The sequence below is a fragment of the Neofelis nebulosa genome, chromosome 6 (assembly GCF_028018385.1).
Source record: "Neofelis nebulosa isolate mNeoNeb1 chromosome 6, mNeoNeb1.pri, whole genome shotgun sequence".
Classification (NCBI taxonomy): Eukaryota; Metazoa; Chordata; class Mammalia; order Carnivora; family Felidae; genus Neofelis; species Neofelis nebulosa.
The window spans coordinates 38261527-38280883 of NC_080787.1; the positions used below are offsets into that span (position 1 = coordinate 38261527).

At 46.5% G+C, this 19357-nt stretch overlaps 1 protein-coding gene across 7 annotated transcripts in view; it reads left to right on the forward strand.

Moving 5' to 3' along the window:
• Window positions 1–19357, forward strand: part of BRPF3 (bromodomain and PHD finger containing 3) — a 34061-nt gene that overhangs the window by 8341 nt on the left and 6363 nt on the right. For 3 of the 7 annotated variants that reach the window (XM_058733718.1, XM_058733720.1, XM_058733719.1), the window contains exons 4-11: window positions 2288–2419; window positions 4662–4790; window positions 5081–5393; window positions 6123–6425; window positions 8054–8560; window positions 11399–11492; window positions 15254–15351; window positions 18259–18356. In XM_058733718.1, the coding sequence (XP_058589701.1) occupies window positions 2288–2419; window positions 4662–4790; window positions 5081–5393; window positions 6123–6425; window positions 8054–8560; window positions 11399–11492; window positions 15254–15351; window positions 18259–18356 (1674 nt within the window). The remainder of the gene's footprint in view (window positions 1–2287; window positions 2420–4661; window positions 4791–5080; window positions 5394–6122; window positions 6426–8053; window positions 8561–11398; window positions 11493–15253; window positions 15352–18258; window positions 18357–19357) is intronic. The other 4 variants (XR_009262941.1, XR_009262942.1, XM_058733721.1 and 1 more) reach the window with 4 other exon arrangements.

Sequence of the window (19357 nt, forward strand, 5' to 3'; positions counted from 1 at the left end):
AAGAAATGATGGTTGGGGTAACCCCTCCCTGAGCCCTCTGCAGAGCCTTTACCTGTAGGCGGTCACCCCTCCAGGAGGCATAGCCCAGGAATGACCTCCAACACTGTAGAGTCTTTGGGACCAGACAGCAGCTCCTTCTGGATGGGAGAGGCTTGACTTTGAAGCATATTCTAGGGGAGAATGGAGAATAAGCCCAGCTTTCCATTATGTGGGGAAAACCTTGCAGGCATGGCAGAAAGGAAGGAATGGGCTGAATGAGAGCCAGGTGGCCATGTTGCATGAATTAGGACAAGGAGCACTTTCCTTAACACACTATACTGACATCTGCCAAAAATGTTTCATAGAAAACACACAAATGTGCCATCTCAGTTGTAGCACACAGCCTGGCCAATTGTGGCATTTTAGCCACGGAGTTGCTGCATGTTTACTGTTTTCTGAGATGGTGGAAGCCTCGTGAGAGACTCTTTTTTTTTTTTTTTTTTTTTTTTTTTTTTTTTTTTACTATTTACTTCTTTTTCCCTCTTCACTTGCTCCATTACTTCTGCCTTTAAATATTTCCACACCACTACCCCAGAGATGAAGCAATCTTTTACGTGACTCTGGTGCCCTCTGGGTTCTATCTGATTTCACTTTTGCCTTTTGTAACTAAAATCCTGAAGTGCAAGTCTGTATCTCGTCCTTCCTTGAAATGGTCCACCGGCTCCCCTGTAGCTTCTCCTAGAACATCAGCCACCTCCTCCCAGCCTAGCAAGCCTTACCTCAGATTCTCATTGCATTGTCCATTGGGCTACATTTGTCACCGTGGATCACCTTGTCTTAGAGCTTCTCTGTCACACCCTTTTGCTCCTCCTCCACCCTTTGACCGCAATATTAACATTCCCAGGGACTGTGCTGCCTGCCCATTGGCTTGGAGAGCTGTACACTCTCATAGTTGTAAATAAGTGTGGCAGGTTTCTTTTCTTGTCCTCATCCCTTTTTTCTGCCCTCAGTCCTGGGGCAGAGAAACTATAGATGTTCTTGTAGATGTTGTTTCCTAGAATTCATATATTGGAAACTGAATTCATTATTCTTCTCTTCATAAATGTATTTCCCTAATATTGACATGGAACCTTCTTTCTCCTGACCTCAGACATTTCCCCACCTTGGAGTTACTTTTGATTCTTCCCTCCATAACAAGCCACAGTTAATCATCCCTTATGCTACTTTGGAGGAGTTTATCAGTATATGATCCTTTGTCTCTGTTCTACAGCTCCCCTGCTCACCCATGCCCCCTTAATTTCAGCAGTAGCTTTCTAGTTGGTCTCCCACCTCTGATTCTTTCTTTGCTCTACTACTGATACAGTCTCATTCACATACCATTTTCCATCTTGTCACTTCCATTTCCAGAATATATTCCCCCTCTCCAGGCAGGCCACATCCAGGATCCTTTGCATGGAGTTTGAGCCTTCTTATCAGCTGAATCCTGGATCTTGCTTAACTTTTATGGTTATCCAGCTTTTCTGCTCTGGCCAGGCCATTTTTTTTCACCAGGCAAAAAATCACTAATTCTGCTTCTTCCAACACTTCTTCTCTGTGGTCCCTTTGGTTCCTTACTGCTTTGTTCATCCGTGTCCATCACTACCGTAAACCCCTAGTGAGAGTGCTTTCACCGGAAGCCTTCCCAGACCTAACCCCAACCACTCCGATCCTTTCTATTTTACATTCTCTTAACATTTGGTATTCAGTTTATCTGCTGAGTTTTTATTATTTGTCTTTATGCTACTGTGCCCTTATGTGTCAAACCCTAGGCCTCTGCCTTCCCCCAACTATACTGTAACCTCTTTTAGGGCAGGAATCATCTTTTTTGGTGCTGGTGGTATTTTAAAATATGGTCAAGTCAGTTAGTACAGGCTGGTAGTAAGAACTTCACTTTGTTTTCTAGCCAAGTCGAAGCTGTAGGGTGAAATTCTTTCCACCTTGAGGTGTCTATTAGTTTTCCTTCTGAAATTCTTTCTATCCCTGAGAGGCACAGCTGCCCCCTGGTGTCCTCAGGGGTAGAGGAAGCAGTCACAGATCACACTCCAGCAGTGGTTATTGTGGGGCAATGCAAGAAACATTGCTGCGAGGCTGGGGGAGCAGAGGAAGAAGGCATGGGTAGAGAGGGAGGGGTGGAAGGGCTCTCAGGAGTGTGGGTCAGCAAGGGTCAAGGGCTGTCACCTGCCGAGGCCCTGTGAGACTTGAACAGGGAGGGCACTCTGGGTAAAAGGGAGGCCCCCAGCTCCTCCTTCCTTTCCTGTCCTTCTTGCAGCGAGAGCAGGATGAGAAGACCAGTGCAGTGAAGGAAGAGCTGAAATACTGGCAGAAGCTCCGGCATGACTTGGAGCGGGCACGGCTGCTGATTGAGCTGATTCGGAAAAGAGAGAAGCTCAAGCGAGAACAGGTGAGGAAGAGCCCCCAGCTCCAGGGTTCTTGTTCAGAATCTTTTTCTCCCGCTCTCAGTGTGGCATCAGGAGAGCCAGGAGCCTCTGCCTGGTGTCACCTTTCTCGCCTTCCTGCCCTCCAAAGCCTGCCTACTCTGTATTGGTATGGTGCTGCACATGGCTTCTAACTATGGGGATTCAGCTTCTGGTGGCCTCAAGCATAAGCTATTATCATATGCTTGAGCCCATCCCTGGAGTTTCTGACCTAAAAAATCTCAGGAGTCTGGCCTTGAGTATTTTGAAAAGCTTCTCAGCCCATTCTGATGGGCATTGCGGCTGGCCTGAGAGCTTCTGAGAGTTTTCACTTGGCCCTTATGGTCTTGAATCATTCAGATATTCCAACCTCGGGCACCTGGGTGGCTCAGTCGGTTAAGCATCTGACTTCAGCTCAGGTCATGATCTCACGGTTCATGGGTTCGAGCCCCACGTCGGGCTCTGTGCTGACAACTCAGAGTATGGAACCTGCTTCAGATTCTGTATCTCCATCTGTCTCTGCCCCTCCCCCACTTGTGTGCACATACTCTGTCTCTCTCCCTCTCTCCCTCCCCCTCCCCAAAATAAATAAACATTAAAAAAAATTAAAAACAAATTGCCAGCTTTGACTCAAGGAGATTCTAAGCCTCTAAGCATGGGCAACGCTGAGGTAGTAGTGTAACAGAGGGGTTAGGAATATGAACTGTGGCACCAGACTACCTGGTTTTATATCTGGTTCTGTCATTCAGTGCTTATGTGACATTGGGTAAATTGCTAAACTCTTTCTACCTCAGTTTCCTTGATTGTAAAATGGGGGTAATAATAGAACCTACACCAGAAGGTTGTGAAAATTAGATGACTTACTATATATAAAGAGCTTAGAACAGTGCCTGGCATGCAGTGGGAGCTATAGAAGTGTCAGCTGTCAGCATCACCATCATCGATAGTCTGTCTCCCTGAAGTGTCTACTGCAGCACTCTGCACAGGGCAGAGAGTAAATACTATTAATTGAATCAGTGACAAGCCAAAACCATTCTCTCCAGTCTAGGAATAGCATGCTGTTCCTTGCATGCTTCAGAGGCCTGGGTTAAAGATGTTCCTTTCTCTCTTTCTCCAAATCCTACTTCACTATTCAGCCCCAGCACGAGCCCTTCTCTCTGTAGACCTGTAGTCTGAGTTTCCATCTGTGAGACTGGGCAGCTCTTGCCATACATAGTGTGTGTGGGTGGCACAGAGGACATCTCAGGACCTTCTCTGTGGATTCAGACTGTGCCATCCCAGTCTTGGTCGCACAGCTGAGCTTTTCTTCTTGCCTCTGGTTCAGAGAGATAAAAGGGGAAAGGAAGCAGTCAGGCCCATTTTGATGTCACTAAGAAGAAGAAATATTTCATAATCTAATCTGTGACTTCCCAACCTTTTAGCATTAGGGCATACATAGAAAATAACATTTGTGCAATGTACTTCTGTCACTGTACATATGTGAGGCTTCTTGCTGCCTGAGGGGGTGAGCCTAGAGGCCTTAGTTATCCCAAGATGGCCTCAAGGCCAATGGGATCAATAGCTTAGTATACTAAGTGGGAATGCTGGCCCGAGTCACATTTTAAATCATCAGTGTGCTCTTTGGACTAAGACAAAGCTAGGTTCAAGTCCTATCTCATTGGGTTAGTGACTCCTCATTATACTTCCAAATCTCAGATTCCAGATTTGTAAAAGGAGGATAATAATTTCTCCCTCAGGATTATTGTGATGATTAATCAAAGTAACATAAGTAGAGAAGCAGTGTGGCATAGTAGTCAAGAGCACACACTGTGGAATCAGGCTATCGGAGACTAAATCCCTATTCTGCTCATTACTGGCTATGTGGCCTTGGGCCGGTCAGTCTCTCTGTGCCTCAGTTTTCTCCATGTAAAACACCTCATCTGTACCTACCTGATATAGTTGTTAATGTTCCATAAAATGGTTAGAATGTTACTTGGCATTTAGGAAGGACTATGAAAGTGTTAACTGTTATTGTAAGTTTTGGTACGGTGCTCGATATGTAGGGAACATTCACACAGCAGTAGCTGTTGGTCATTATTTCTAGGCTGAAAGTTGGGTGATCTCTCCTCATATACCGGTCAGCTTAATATCCTGTGAAAATTTGTTGTACATGATTGGTAAAAGTAATCAAGAAAAAGTTTGGTGCCTCTTCGCAGAGGGTGTCCTGATCTCTTTCCACCTTCTGCACAGGTCAAAGTCCAGCAGGCCGCGATGGAGCTGGAGCTTATGCCATTCAATGTTCTGCTGAGAACCACACTGGACTTGCTGCAGGAGAAGGATCCGGCACACATCTTTGCCGAACCTGTCAACCTGAGTGAGGCAAGTTCCCCCACCACTTCCTGAGCAGTGAGCCCCTCCTGGACTGGAAACAGGGTCTGAGTAGGCCAGGAAGGGGTCAGGCCACAGGGTGTATGACACCTGGGGGTTTCTGGCAAAGCTAGTAGACTTGCCCATGGTGAGGAGTTAGCAGGCCAGGGTGGGCCAGGGCCCTGGGGCTCTGACTGTGCAGCGTGCCAAACCAGAAAATGGGGAGGCAAGAGTGCTGGTGAAGGGTGCACCTGTTTGGCTAGTAAATGGTTGTTGTAATTGTACAGGTTTTATATGTTTAGGTTCCAGATTACCTGGAATTCATATCCAAGCCAATGGATTTTTCTACCATGAGGCGGAAGCTGGAGTCCCACCTGTACCGCACCTTGGAGGAGTTTGAGGAGGACTTTAACCTTATAGTTACCAACTGCATGAAGTATAATGCTAAAGACACAATTTTCCACCGAGCAGCTGTCCGCCTGCGGGACCTGGGAGGGGCCATCCTGCGGCATGCCCGGCGGCAGGCAGAGAACATCGGCTATGACCCCGAGAGGGGCACCCACTTGCCTGAGTCACCCAAATTGGAGGACTTTTACCGCTTCTCCTGGGAAGACGGTGAGAAGCCTTGGATGGGTGGGGAGGAGAGGGACCAAGAGGAGGCACAGGGATGGAGCCCAGAGAGCCAGGGATCAGGGTGGGCCTTGGAGCTATTTAGGGTAGACACGAGGAGAGCTGAGGGTAGGCCCAGACTGGGATATTCCTGCTTGTGGCTTGCAGTAGTTCTAGGAGCTAAAGTTTAACGAATTCACTATTTCTTGAATGGTAGGAAAGGGAATCAGGTACTGGCTGTCTGTTTGAAAACTTAAATCCTTACCAGGGGTCTTCCTCTTCTGGATGCCCTCTATACAGCGTCCAGAGCATGGGGCAGGGAGAGTGCCGTGCTAGTGTATGTCTGGCTCATTCAGAAGAGTGCAAGTAGAGGACCAGAAAAATGGAATTGCCTCTGAGCCCCACACTCTGCCTGCCCCTGCTCTCTGCTTCTCGATGGCAGTAGCCAGTCACTCAGGCCCAGGAGATTGCCAAGCTGCCTCGTGCCTGCTCCACAGAGCCTGTAATTATGACTGTGAACAGCTTCCTGCAGATGTTTCCCAGATTCTGACCTTGTCCCTGTGGCTGCCCTCCGGGCAACGGTGTTACCAGGGCCAGGGCCCCACAGTGACGCTGCTGGAAGCCACTGGCCCAGGCATTCCAGGAGAATATTTTGCATCCAAAGGATTCAGCCCCTTCCCTTGCCCTGGGCTGGGCAGATCCTTCAGCCCTTCTGTCCTCCCTTCTCCCTGGCAGTGGACAACATCCTCATCCCAGAGAACCGGGCCCACTTGTCCCCGGAGGTGCAGCTGAAGGAGCTGCTGGAGAAATTGGACCTGGTGAGCGCCATGCGGTCCAGCGGGGCCCGGACCCGTCGCGTCCGCCTGCTGCGCAGGGAGATCAATGCCCTTCGGCAGAAGCTGGCACAGCCACCACCACCACAGCCACCATCACTGAACAAGACTGTGTCCAATGGGGAGCTGCCAGCAGGGCCCCAGGGGGATGCGGCTGTGCTGGAGCAGGCCCCACAGGAGGAGCCAGAAGATGATGGGGACAGAGGTGAGACAATCAGGGGCAGACGGGGTTGGAGGCCAAACTAAGGGAGTAAGGGTTAAGCTAAAATCTCAAGGATGGTGCAAGCATCCTTTCCTGAGTTTAGGTCAGACCCTTGTGGGCAAGCAAAAATCCTTGGAGAGGTCGTGCTTCCATGTATATCCAGGGATGATATTCAAAATATTTAATAATCAGTAGAGACCAAAATTCATCAGAGTAGATGTTGGCTGTTGCATTGGAGTCGGTTCTGGGGACCACTGATGGAGATATTTAGTTGCTAGATTGTGGACAGGTTTGGGGAGTTTTAGAGGCTGGGGCCCAGCAGCTCTGTACTAACTAATAAAGAAGTATTACAGTATTTTGTACCTGATAATGGCTATATTGCACATATCAGTTAAATATTTGCTCACCTACCATCATGTAGATAGGCTTTTTTAGAGCAGGTTAGGTTGTGGTGTGGGAGGACAGAAAAGGAAGAAAGACCCTAAAGATGGTCTGGCTTCTTGAACTACCTCATGGCTTTGACCCCAGCTGGCCAAGTCTACAGGCCCATCCTAAGCAGAAAGGTCAGATTGCAAGAGACATCTGGGGAAGTGATTCTCAGAGACCCAGCCTTAAAACTGAGCTGCTTTCCATCCTCCCCACTTCGTTGGGGACAGAATTGTCTCCCTTATACAGGTCCTCAGAGCTGAGCCTACAGCTTGGGGAGGGTCTGTCATCCACACAGTCTAGAAGGGTTTGGAGTTCTCTCCAGAGGGTAGTTCTCTCCAGGGCCCAAACTGCAAGGAATGGCCCATTTTATTTTAGGTTGGCTGAGAATAAGGACGTGGCTGGGAGGTCACATTTGGCAGTGACTCTTCCTGATTCCCTGTGTGGCAACCAGCATGCCACTTGTATCCCACTCCTGGGCTGTGGCCGTGCAGAGTCCTGCCCACTGACCGGCTACAACAGCTTCTTCCAGAGGGTTGCAAAACAAAATTCCCAGGCCTCACATCCCAGAGATTCAGATTAAGGAAGTCTGGGCTATGGCTTGGAAATTCTAATTTTTAAAAGTTTCAAGATAGTAAGTGAACAGACATGTTTGGGAACCACTGATTTAACTTACTTGCTCTCATTTTTTCACATTTATAAACTTACTCTTTCTGCTTGTCCTCCTTGCTTCACTTGGGTGATAGGAAACAGAACACATTGACAGAAGGGAAAACACTTGAGTCTAATGAGAGCTGTGCACCTCTAATCTGTGAAGCTGAGACTTAACTGATTATTGATTAAGCCAGGTAGCTTTCAGCTTTCTCAGGTGTGGAGTAATGTTTTGTAATTCTCACTTCATCAGATTCACCTGGTAAAGCTTTTTTAAAAAGTACCCCATCATTAGAAATTTAGTTTCAGTTGGCCTTGGATCGGACCTTGACGCTGGAAGTTTTAAGAAACTTCCTAGATGATTCTCATACATAGGGTTTAGAATTACTAATGTAGATAAAACTTAATCCTACATTCTTTTTGCCTCAGATGGGAGACCTGGGATACATGTCAAGAACCAATGCCTTTGGTTCTTGTTTATCAGAGTCATTATCTGGCTTGTAGGGGCAGACCTTTTCTAAAATGTTCAAGCAGGTTCTCTTTTTCTCTAACAGATGACTCCATACTGCCTCCCCCACCAACCCTCGAGCCCACTGGGCCTGCACCTTCCCTGTCTGAGCAAGACTCCCCTCCGGATCCCCCTACTCTGAAACCCATTAATGATAGTAAGCCTCCAAGCCGATTCCTAAAGCCCAGAAAGGTGGAAGAAGATGAGCTCTTGGAAAAATCACCTCTGCAGATAGGGAGTGAGCCCCTGCAACGCCTGCTCAGTGACAATGGCATCAACAGAGTGTCTCTCATGCCCCCTGAGACCCCTGCTGGTGCCCCACTCAGTGGCGTGGGCCGCCGCACATCCGTCCTCTTCAAGAAGGCCAAAAATGGAGTTAAGCTACAGAGGAGCCCAGATAGGGCCCCAGAGAATGGTGAGGACCATGGTACAGTGGGCTCTCCTGCCTCTCCGGCCAGCATCGAGGATGAACGGCACTCCCGGAAGCGGCCAAGGAGCAGGAGCTGTAGTGAGAGCGAAGGGGAGAGGTCCCCCCAGCAGGAGGAGGAGACAGGTGACCACGCCTGTGACTTCTCTACTTCTCATCTGCTTTCCTGCTTTGCCTTGCCAGCCAACACCTCCCCTAGTTGGCTGCCTCCCTAATGGTCCCTGTGGACGCCAGTAGAACCATTGAGGGATCCATAGCTTACAGTTGTGCCTGGCACATGAGTAGTGGCCTGGAGAAGAGGCTTTGAGAAAGTAATTTGAGAGGGCCACATTGTGTCTGGGGCTTTCTTTGGCCTTGAAGGGAATGCAAAGCTATATATGATAAAGTGGTTCCTGCCTTGACTTTAGTTCCTTCATTCATCAGATATTTAGGCACTGGGGGGAAAAAAGTCCTTGAACAGAAGACAAAAATCTCCCTTGTAGGGGAGAAAGACTAAAAACAAATGAGTGAATTGTACCTTGTATCAGAAGCTATGGAGAAAAATCTAGCAGGGAAGGGGAATAGGGGATACTGGGGTGGTATTAGAGAAGGTGGCCAGGGGAGACTTGGGGAGGGGACATTTGAGTAAAAGTTTGAGGGAGTTGAAGGCATGGGCTATTTGGGTTTCTGGGGGAGAACACTTCAAAAAGATGAACTAGTAGGTGCACAGGCCCTGGTGGTGGGAACATGCCCGAATGCCTGGGGAATAGTGGGGAAACCAGTGTGGCTGGAGCAGAGTTAGCCAGGGCATGGTTAGAGATGAGGTTCCAGAGGTAGGTAATGGTGGCTGCCATACTAAAGGGTCCTTACTACACATCCAGCACAAGCTGATCACAGGGGGTCATACAATGAGTCAGACTGAGTTCCAGCTCTGGAAGAATTCATAGTCCAGTGGGGAGCAAAGGTGCAGAGATGTTATGGTGCCAGACAGTATGTGATTATGTGTTAGGTGACAGCACTGCTGGAGGTGTTTAGCAACTAGGAGCTAGAGGAGTCAGGAAGGTTCCATGAAGGTGGTGCCTGAGCTGGCCCTGTGGGAAGAGATCAGAAAAGAAGGGAGTAGATGGAGCGAAGGCTCAGGCCTGGGTGTATGGAAGCAAGGACAGAATCCCTGTGAAGGACAGTTTGGAGAGGGGCTTCCTGAAGCATCGGGAGCCAAGGCTGGATGGGTGAGGTGAGCCTGCATATGCAGGGCTTCTTTTCTGGATGGTGTGGTTTAGTCTTAGTGAAATATGGGAGGTGAGCTTACTTGGTGGGGAGGGGCCTACTCTTGGCTTGTGCTCTTCATGTCCCTCCCTTGGCTTTTTATGTGGTGGTTTTGGGCTATTGGCTAGCACATACTTCTGTCTTCCTTCCTAACACTTTGTTTCCAACAATACCTTCCCTTCCCGTTTGGCCCAAGCTTCCCCGTATTAAGGGAGTAGATTAGTTCATAGAATCGAGTCTGAGGCTTGGAGTTAGGCAGACCTGGGTTCATATCCCATCTTCTGACCACCTGTGTATCCTGGGGCAGATTAATTAACGTTTCAAGCTTGTTCCTTATTTCTAATATGAGACTAGTTATATCTATCTTGCAGGGCTCCGAGAATTGGAAATCGTCTGTATAAAGTACTTGGCATACAGCAGTCGATGATAGCAGTTACTGTTGTCATTGTCTCCACTGTATCAGGACTAGCCAAACAACACTGAGAATGCTGTGCACTAAAAATGAAAAATCCCTCTAATAGGAAATAGGTCTGGATATCAGGCTCATCCAACCTAAAGAGGGCCCACTGCTTGGGGAACCTGCTAGAATCTGTTTGTCCCCCATCGTAGTGGCCTGGCACCCAGGAATATTTCTGTATGACCTTAGTGGAGTCTCACAAGAACAGGTATTGATCTTTGGCAGCTGAGGCACAGCTGGCTTCGTGATTTAAACAGAAGCCATAATGTTAGAGACAGAGCCAGGTTAGAGTCCAGATGTGTTGGCTCAGGCACCTGCTCTTACAGGTGGTGTAACTTGCCTCACGGTTTTTTGGCCAAGGTATCTGTGACTTAGATCTCAAGCGCTTGGCTCAGCTGCCAGACTTGTAGGACTCTGTCTGGATTGTGGTTAGGAACCAGATAATAGAGTTGAAGCCTCTATAGCCGATGAGCCTCCTCCTGTCCCTGGGATGACCAGTCTTCATTTGCTTCCATACGGCCGCCTTCTATAAACAGACTTCTCATTCATACTCAGTACTGTCCTCTATAAAGAAGAAGAAGATACTATGTTCACAAAAGGAGAAGCAGAGGTTAAAGAGGAAAAAGGACCTGTATTTCAGAGCCTTGCTTAGAACCCAGGGAATTCTGTCTTCCCACCCCAGGAAGGTCCAGTCTGCTCTAGATCTGTTGAAGTCCCCCAGCTCTGACTAGCTCTGCTGGAGATCTCAGGGTGTGGCTGACACAGCCCTTCTCCTGTCCCAGCCTCCGCTGACACCATCCCAAAAGAATGAAGCTCACTGTTGCCAGCTGTGTGATGGATAGGGCGTGAGTGTTTATCTGAAGAGGCAAGGCGGGTGGGCTCCCCAAGAGGCAGAGGAGACTCCCTGATAATTGAGGCTTGAAATTAGGAGCAGAATTAGGGACTTGTGAGCCAGCCAGAGTGGGGAAGTCTTGGCATTTCATTTTGTAGCCAAATGACAGTAACTGGTGTGAGCTGTGTGCTGTGTTTTCCTTCAAGTTGAACCAGAAGGATGAGAAGGAAAATGCGGGGTCTACTTATTTCCCTAGCCAACATTTCCCCCAAACCTTTATCGGGGTCTTTCCACTGCCCGAGACCCATTTCCCATGCAGGAAGCAACAACCATCCTTTCCACCCCTCCTCAGGTGGCCACCTCACACTGCAGCATGTGTCAGGGGAAGGGGGGTTTCTGCACTCAGGCTTACACTATGTGTCCTTGGCAGGCGTGACCAACGGATTTGGAAAACACACCGAAAGCGGGTCTGACTCAGAATGTAGTTTGGGTCTCAGTGGTGGACTGGCATTTGAAGCTTGCAGGTAAGAACAGTTGTTCCCAAAGCTTTGTTGGCAGCTCCTCCACCTGTCCCTGTATTCTCCATTCAGCCACAGATGGAGCCTCCTCCTGCTTATCTAAGGTTTTTCTTCCTCCACCCCTGCTATTTCCTGAGGCCTCTGATCTGTAACTCTGGTAGCTCCTAGGAAACAGTGTGACCCTTGATTCACAGGCCTGATCTGACTAGGAGGGGAGGAGTGATGCTGATGCTTTACAGGGTTTGTGAAGCCGAATTTGGCTCCAGAGGGCAGGGCCAGCCAAATCTGTATTGCCCAGTGAAGTTAACATTTGAGCCAATCCCCCACCCGCACCCCTGGCCCACTCTGATGACCCAGTTACAGACATAGTTTTGCTCTTTGCCTTTTGGGGCATCACAGCAAAGGCCTCTGTAGAGGTGTGGTGTGGGAGTAAGAAATGGGCAGATAGGAAGTTCTGAATGGCCTTTTATTCAAAGGCCCTAGCTCTTCTACCCTCCTTGAGCTGGGAAAGGATGGGTTGCTTTTCCTGTTCTTTTACAAGAAGGGAGGATTTCTGAGACCAAAATGTTAAAGTTTCTTCCAAGTCGAGTTTATTGAATCCCTACTCTGTGTTAAGTGTACTCTGCAAGAAATTGGGGGCTGCGGGACTCTTGGAAATGGGAGACCCTCAGTGCCACAGAGGAGAAACAAGTTGTCCTGAAGGCTAATTACTGGCCCCCCACATGGCTACTGAATAGATCCTCAGTTCCGAGTAGGGGAGGTTTCAAAGGTCCCAGGGCAGCAGTGTTTGAAGTGCTTCCAAGGCAGGTTGAGCATTATGTTCTGTCAGGTACTCACTCTACCGTGGCTCCTGGGCTCCTGGGTGGTGGGTACGGGAGGCCCCTTACTGTGGCATAGCCCAGCTTTCCGTGGTTGCTTTGAGATTTTCCTCCCATCAAGCCTCAGAATTGCCTTAGCTGTCTTCTCCATGGTTTCTAGAGATATAGGGGGAATGAATGGGAAAAACATAGTTACTAGGCATAGAGGAGGCAGAGCTTTTGGAATCCTACAAAATGGTTTCACCCTGGTCCTGGGTGGGAATTCTTAACTCCCTTCAAAGGTAATGGTGCCTGGAAACCCAGTTCATTGGGGTGGGGAAGGAGTGGGGTTATCAAACTGTCCCCTCCTAGCCCTTGACTAAAGGTGGAAGGTGTGTTGGGCTTTTCATGCCACAAAGGACAGTCTTCCCAGCCATGAACCACAAGAAGAAAGCCAGACTAGGCTCTGGTCAGCCTGCTGGTCAGACTGTGTGTTTGCCTTTCTGCAGAACTCCAGTCTGTGCCGCCGATTTGTCTGGAGCCCTGCTCAGTGTGGAAACAATGCCCTTGGAAGGCATTTCCTTTTTAACTCAGTGGACCTCAGTGGAATTTCAGGGTTTAAAACAGGAGATTCAGGACTGCAACTGCAGGATTTTTTTTCTTTTTCTTTCTTTCCTCCCCCTGCCCCACTGTGGTGGTAAGTACATAAAGGAAGATTTTACTTACTAATTAGACTAGAATCCTCTACTCCCAGAATCAGAAAGACCCTTCAAGGAACCTGTGGTCACTAATCCCATTCCCCTCCCCACCTGTCTCTGGGTTTATCTTTCCTGATGATTTTCTGAGGAAATTGGAGCTGCTCCCTCTTTCTATGGGTCACTCTTTTGGTTATTAATAATTGAGCACCTACTTCAAGCCAGACATTGTTCTAAGTACTGATAAAGGTATGTGTTCTCATGGAGCTTATCTTCTAGAAGGGGAGATGAGTGTTAAACCAGTAAACAGAATAATTATAGATTGGGTTGTCTGCTTTGGTCTGTGTAATGTGGAAAGAGGACTGAAGCACAGCCCATATCAAGTCACGTGTGCTTTTTCTATGAAACAGGAATACATGGACCTAGTTTTGGTGTTGCCTCTTATTTTACTAAGCTCATCTGTCTCAGAGCTCATCATTTGATAGTACAACATTAGTAGTTTATAATATTTAAAGTGAGGCATTAAAATTTACTGCTCTTCATATAATATTTGCCACATAACTATCATCTGCCATTTATTGAGTAGTTGGTATGTGCTGTACTGAGTGTTTTCTGTGTATCAATCTATTAAATCCTCACAGCAGCCTCAGAGAAGGTAGGTAACTTGCTCAACATCATGGAACTCATGAATAGAAGAGACAGGTTCCAGGGGCGCCTGGATGGCTCAGTAGGTTAAGCGTCAGTCTTTCGATTTCAGCTCAGGTCATGATCCCACGTTTCACGAGATTGAGCCCCACACTGGGCTCTGCACTGACAGCACAGAGCCTGCTTGAGATTCTCTCTCTCCCTCTTCCCCTCCCCTGCTTGCTCCGTGTGCATATGTGTCTCTTTCTCTCTCAAAATAAATAAATAAACATTAACATAAACAGATAAGAGCCAGGTTCTGAACCCAGGTAGTCTGGCTCCAGAGTTTCTCTTTTAAACACTTTGTTGTGCCCTCTTCTGTTATATTTGAAGATGTCTCCCCAGCTCCAGAATAATGAACTTTGAGAGGCCTCAGAGTCTCTAAGCACAGTGACAGATTTTTATAGGATGAGTGGGAACTGAATCCTAAGTGTAAACTGGGTGTTAATTTTTTTTTTCCCCCAAACAGGTCCTAATTTTGAATAGCAGAAAAAAAAAAAAAAAAAAAAAAACTACCAATCTGCCAGTTACTGAAGGATTATGATTCATTGTGTTCTGTTTGTACAAGTTTTTCTGAATAAGACTCTGATAAAGTCCGTATGATTTAGGAGAACAGGAGTACCCTACTCCCCAACCAGTCCTAACAGCAACCTCCTCTTATCCCACCAGGGGTTTCTTAAGCATTTCTACTCTTCTGCAGATTGTTTCCCCACCTTTTAAGCATTTTTTTTTTTTTAGTGGAAAAATTATATAGCAATGATATTTTTTAAAGTTTGGATGGGAAAAGGCCCTAGCCACTTCATTCTTGCCCAGAGGCTCCCAACTATGGTTGTACATTAGAATTGCTTCGGGAGCTGTTTAAAACTACAGATCCTTGGGTGGGTTCCAGTTATACCATTACTCTGGTATTACCATCCTCATTTTTGCTTTATTACCTTTCTAGTCTTTGTCAAATATATCTATATATTGTTTTGCCTCTTTGTAGTAACCACATGGAAAAAACTTGTTCTGCTTGTTCATTTAAAAAAAAAAAAAAAAAAAAAGTCCATCTCTAAGAAAAATTTCATACACAAAGTGGAAGTGAGAAGTGGATTTTTTTTTTAATTAAAAAGTGTCTTTTCTAATTAAGGAGTAAGACGTGTCCTTTATAGACAATTTGGGAAAGAGGCAAATTTTTGTACCTCGAAAATAAATTGGTTTCTAAAGAAGCCGTAGAAACCACAGGGTAAAAAATTCTGATCCATGTGAGATGGGCCCTCCTCATGGCTAGGCTGCTTAGACCCTGGAAGGATTGACAAGTGCCTGGAGCGACCTTTCATCTGGATGGAGTCCAAAGTCCCTGGGCAGGGAGGCAGGCGTCTCTTTCCAGAGTCCCTCCACCTGCATGAAATGGTCTCTCAAAGCCTCATGGGAATTTTGTGGTCAGAAGGGTGTCATGGGTTAGTGTGAGTTGTTAGGGGAAGGTGAGAAACCATTCTTGTTGAACGGTTTTTGCAGCTCCACTCATCTCAGAGATAGGAGAGCAGGAGTGGGTATGTTAGTCATTGAAATGGCTCATTTCGCCCCCTCTGCCTTCTTGCTCTATATGCAGTGGTCTGACGCCCCCCAAACGCAGCCGTGGGAAGCCAGCCCTATCTCGTGTACCCTTCCTGGAAGGTGTAAATGGAGATTCTGACTACAGCAGCTCAGGTGAGGAGTGGTGTACAGGTGAATCTGGGGGGCCCAGGCCTTCCAAAGAACCAGCTCTGTGGGCTGCAGCCAAACCCTTCATTCTTCCAAACTCTCAGGCGTTGGGCAAGGAGATGCCCCCCCTCACAGGTCATTCATACTCTTTTTTTTTTTTTTTTAAGTTCATCTTAAATTTGAATAGTAATATATGCCCATGATAACAAAAATCAAAAAGGCACAGAAGGGTACATAATGAAAAGCCAGGGTCCCCTCCTTAGAACAGCCACTGTTAGCAGTTTCTTCTGTGTCTCTCTATTTGTAATTTATATACATATAAGCCAAAACTTGTGTATATTTAAGAGCATAGGTAGAGAAGCCTAATACACACGTATTCTCCTAAACCATGCCTTTTTTCAATTAATAATATATCTTGGAGCTCCTTCCGTGCTTTTTATTGACTGCCTAATGTGCCATTATCTAGGAGTGCCAGCCTACTACAGATGGACATTTAGACTGTTTTCATGTATTTGTTATAACCAGTGTTGCAGTGAGCAACCTTGTACATAGATCTTTTGTAGCCCTGGAGAGCATACACTTCTATAGAGAAGCAGAGCTGCTAAACTTGAAGGGAGTGTGTATTTGTCATTTCCATGGGTCTTGCCAGCCTGCCCTTGCTGGAGTAATCAGTGATAGCCTCTATCACTGAATCTCACACCTTGCCGTGTAGGTTCATGTGATCCAGTGCTTTCAGCCCTGTCCTCATGAGACATTCTACTCTAGCCGACCCAAACAGGGAAGTACATGGGTCTTGTCTCTTTGGACCAAGGGATTCAAGAACAGGACAAGGCAGGGCCGAAGGAGAGGGCTGGTTGGTGCACAGGTGGAGTGGGTACAGGGTGGGCTGTTCTCCGAGTGCACCTCTGCAACCCTCCTGTGGGAGCTGTGCACCCTGGATGCCCGGTCTTCGAAGCTCGCATCTAACACAGGCGTCAGGGCCTCTTTCCCCACTTTCCTTTTCCCAACTGCTTTATTTTCCCTTAGCATCAGTTTCTTTCTCACATGTGTGTTGCTGAATGCATGCCTGCGTGTTTCATCGTTGTCTGACTGTTGGCGCCCAGAAAGCAGGGCTCCTATCTACATGAAAGTGTACAGCATCTAGTGCAAAACTGGCAGTGGATTGGCACAAACATTGGAATTCTGGTAGTGACATTTTACTCTTATTTTAAAAAACCACATACTTCTAAAATGATGCCAAGGGAAACTTAAAAATTTCGACCTTCTACTATTCCATCATCACCTTAACACAATTGTCTTCATTTCTCTGTGTTGCCTTCTGTTTATTTCAGGCACGTTTTTAACAAAATGTTAATCCAGAACACACGCTTTTTCGTTTTCTGCATTTTTCAATGTTCTCTCATACACTTTTTTTTGTGTTGACACAATCTTGATTTAATTCATATTATTGGAACAATATGTCTTCCAGTCGATGCATTACAATTTAGTTAACTTTTTTATTGTTAGATTTTTGGTGATTTCCAACTTTTAATATTATACATAATGTAGTAAATGCATATTTTTGTTAAAAATCCTTTTATTTGTTTTTAAAGTTATTTTTCTTAGAATAATTCCCAGGGAAGGAATTTACTGAAGCAGATGATTCATACTTTTTTTTTTTTTAATGGCTCTTGAGACATGCCACCAAATTATGTTCTTGAGGATTAGACTGGTCTGCAATTTCTTCCAACAGTGTATGATTGCACCAGTTTCCCCACAGCCAGCCTCTTCAGTATTGGATTTTATCTCTTGGTTGTTATTGCTATTGACTCAATGGGTTAAAAAAAAAAAAAAAAAAAAACCTCATTATTAGTAGTAGTTTTGTTTTGTTTTGTTTTGTTTTATAAATGAGGATAGTAGTATTTCCTTAGTAACACAATTTCCACTATGCAGGATTTGGACCCTTTTCCCTGGTTGAGTGTGGTCACCTTGGGCTTCCGGTTTATAGGCGTGGGGAGGGGGAAGGGAGGTTCCTTTCTGCTCAGGAGCATTTGTGAAGTGTACCCATCCACATATGCTAGTGCATTGTGTGCGAACAAAGTAAGCTGGAGAGATGTGGTGCCTGCTTTAGGCAGGACACCCAGTGTCAGGTTCTGAGAAAAGCAGGCACGTGAAGGGCTTGCAGACCTGCTTGGCTCTGCTGCGTGCCGTGCACCCAGGTGACCTGAATGGCCAGGTGTGGCTCTGTCAGAAAAGAACTCATTTAGCAAGTGGTTTTACTGGGATGTCTGTCCCAGGCATCTTTTTCCATGAAGCCTCTATCATGAGGCCTACCACTTAGGCCCAGAGAGCAGTTTCTGGCTTTGCCAAGCTGGGTTATTGTTGTTCTTCCTGGGATCCTGGTGATAAAAGCAGTCCTAGTTTTCTAGGGAACACCATTCTAGTGTTCTAGTCCAGGGGTCGGCAAACTAACATATTAGCTTGTTTTTGTAGGGCTTGCAAGCTAAAAATGGTTTCTACTTACAAATGATTGAAAAGAAAATCAAAAGAATGATTTTTGTAACAGATGAAAATTACATGAAATTCAAATTTCAGCATCTAAAAGTAAAATTTTATGGGGACACAGCCATACTCATTCCTCTATAGAGTATCTGTGGTGGCTTTCATGCTGCAACAATAGGGTTGAATAGTTGCAACAGAGACCATGTGGACTGCAAAACCTAAAATATTTACTGTTTGGCCCTTTACAGAATGAGTTTGCCGACCCCTGATCTAGTCTAAGAACTAAGGAAAGGGCAGGAAAGGGGAAGGGTGGAGGGGATGTTGCTGACTCATTCTTGGGTTGCCCCAGTCAAATGGAGGCCACAGGCAGGCCTCCTGGGCACCATTCCAAGTCCCCTTTGGGTACTGTCTCCTCCCCTCCCCAACCCCCAGGCAGAAGCCTCCTGATGCCCTTTGAAGACCGCGGAGACCTGGAGCCCCTGGAGCTGGTGTGGGCCAAGTGCCGAGGCTATCCCTCCTACCCCGCCTTGGTGAGTCTGCCCCAGACACCACCCTCCTCCCTCCCCTGGGCTGTTCTGGCCCCTATCTTGCCTCAGGAGCTTATCTGATTGGATCAAGCCAGCAGAGGGGTGGGAATCAGGGTGCTTTTAGCTGCAGAGGGGAGGGAGGTTTTAGCCCAGCCTGGGTGGGTCAAACCATCAAGGTCTTCAGCTCAGAGCACTTAAAATAGGGTAAAAGTGTGAAGACAGGGACTAGGGCTCATAGGGATTTAATAGCATTTATTCATTTGATTATGCATAAAAGTAGTATGCTCATTGTAGAGAATTTTTAAAGCTGCTTATAATGCTTAAGTGTTGTATTAGACATTTGTCATGCTAAATTCTTGAAATACTGAGGAAGATGTGGTTTTTCTCATTTTGTGGGGAAGAAAAATGAGGATCTATCTGTTCCCTGTGGCCATCTAGCTGATTAAATGGCAGGGTTGGAATTTGAGCCCAAGGCTCAAAATGTGTGATGTCAAAGCCTGTGTTCTGAGCCACCAAGTTCAAAATCACCCATGGTCTCATCTATTCAGAGATTACCTCTTGGTGTATATAGGCACTCTTTTTTTTTTTAACGCATAAGTGCGAGCCCGTACTCTGTGTAACCTCCCTTTCACGTAACAGCATACCATGAACATGCATGTCTTGTGCCATTAAACATTCTTCATCAACATTACTTTAATGACTGCATTGTCCTCAGTTGTATGCATGTACCTTATTTTAACCATTCCCTACTTGGTCATTTAGATTGTTTTGAATTTTTCACTATGATTAATAGCTGGCAATAAACATCACTGTAGCTTTACTCTGTGCACATCATGATGATTTCCATACTGTGAATTCTTAGGCGTGCCTTCTTGGAACAAGGTCTGTGCAAAATTGATACACATTGCCAAGTTGCCCTTTAGAAAGTTAGTTCCAATTTATACTCCCATCAGCAGTAGCTAAAAAATTCTATTTTTACCACCTCGATTGTTATTTGTTAGAGC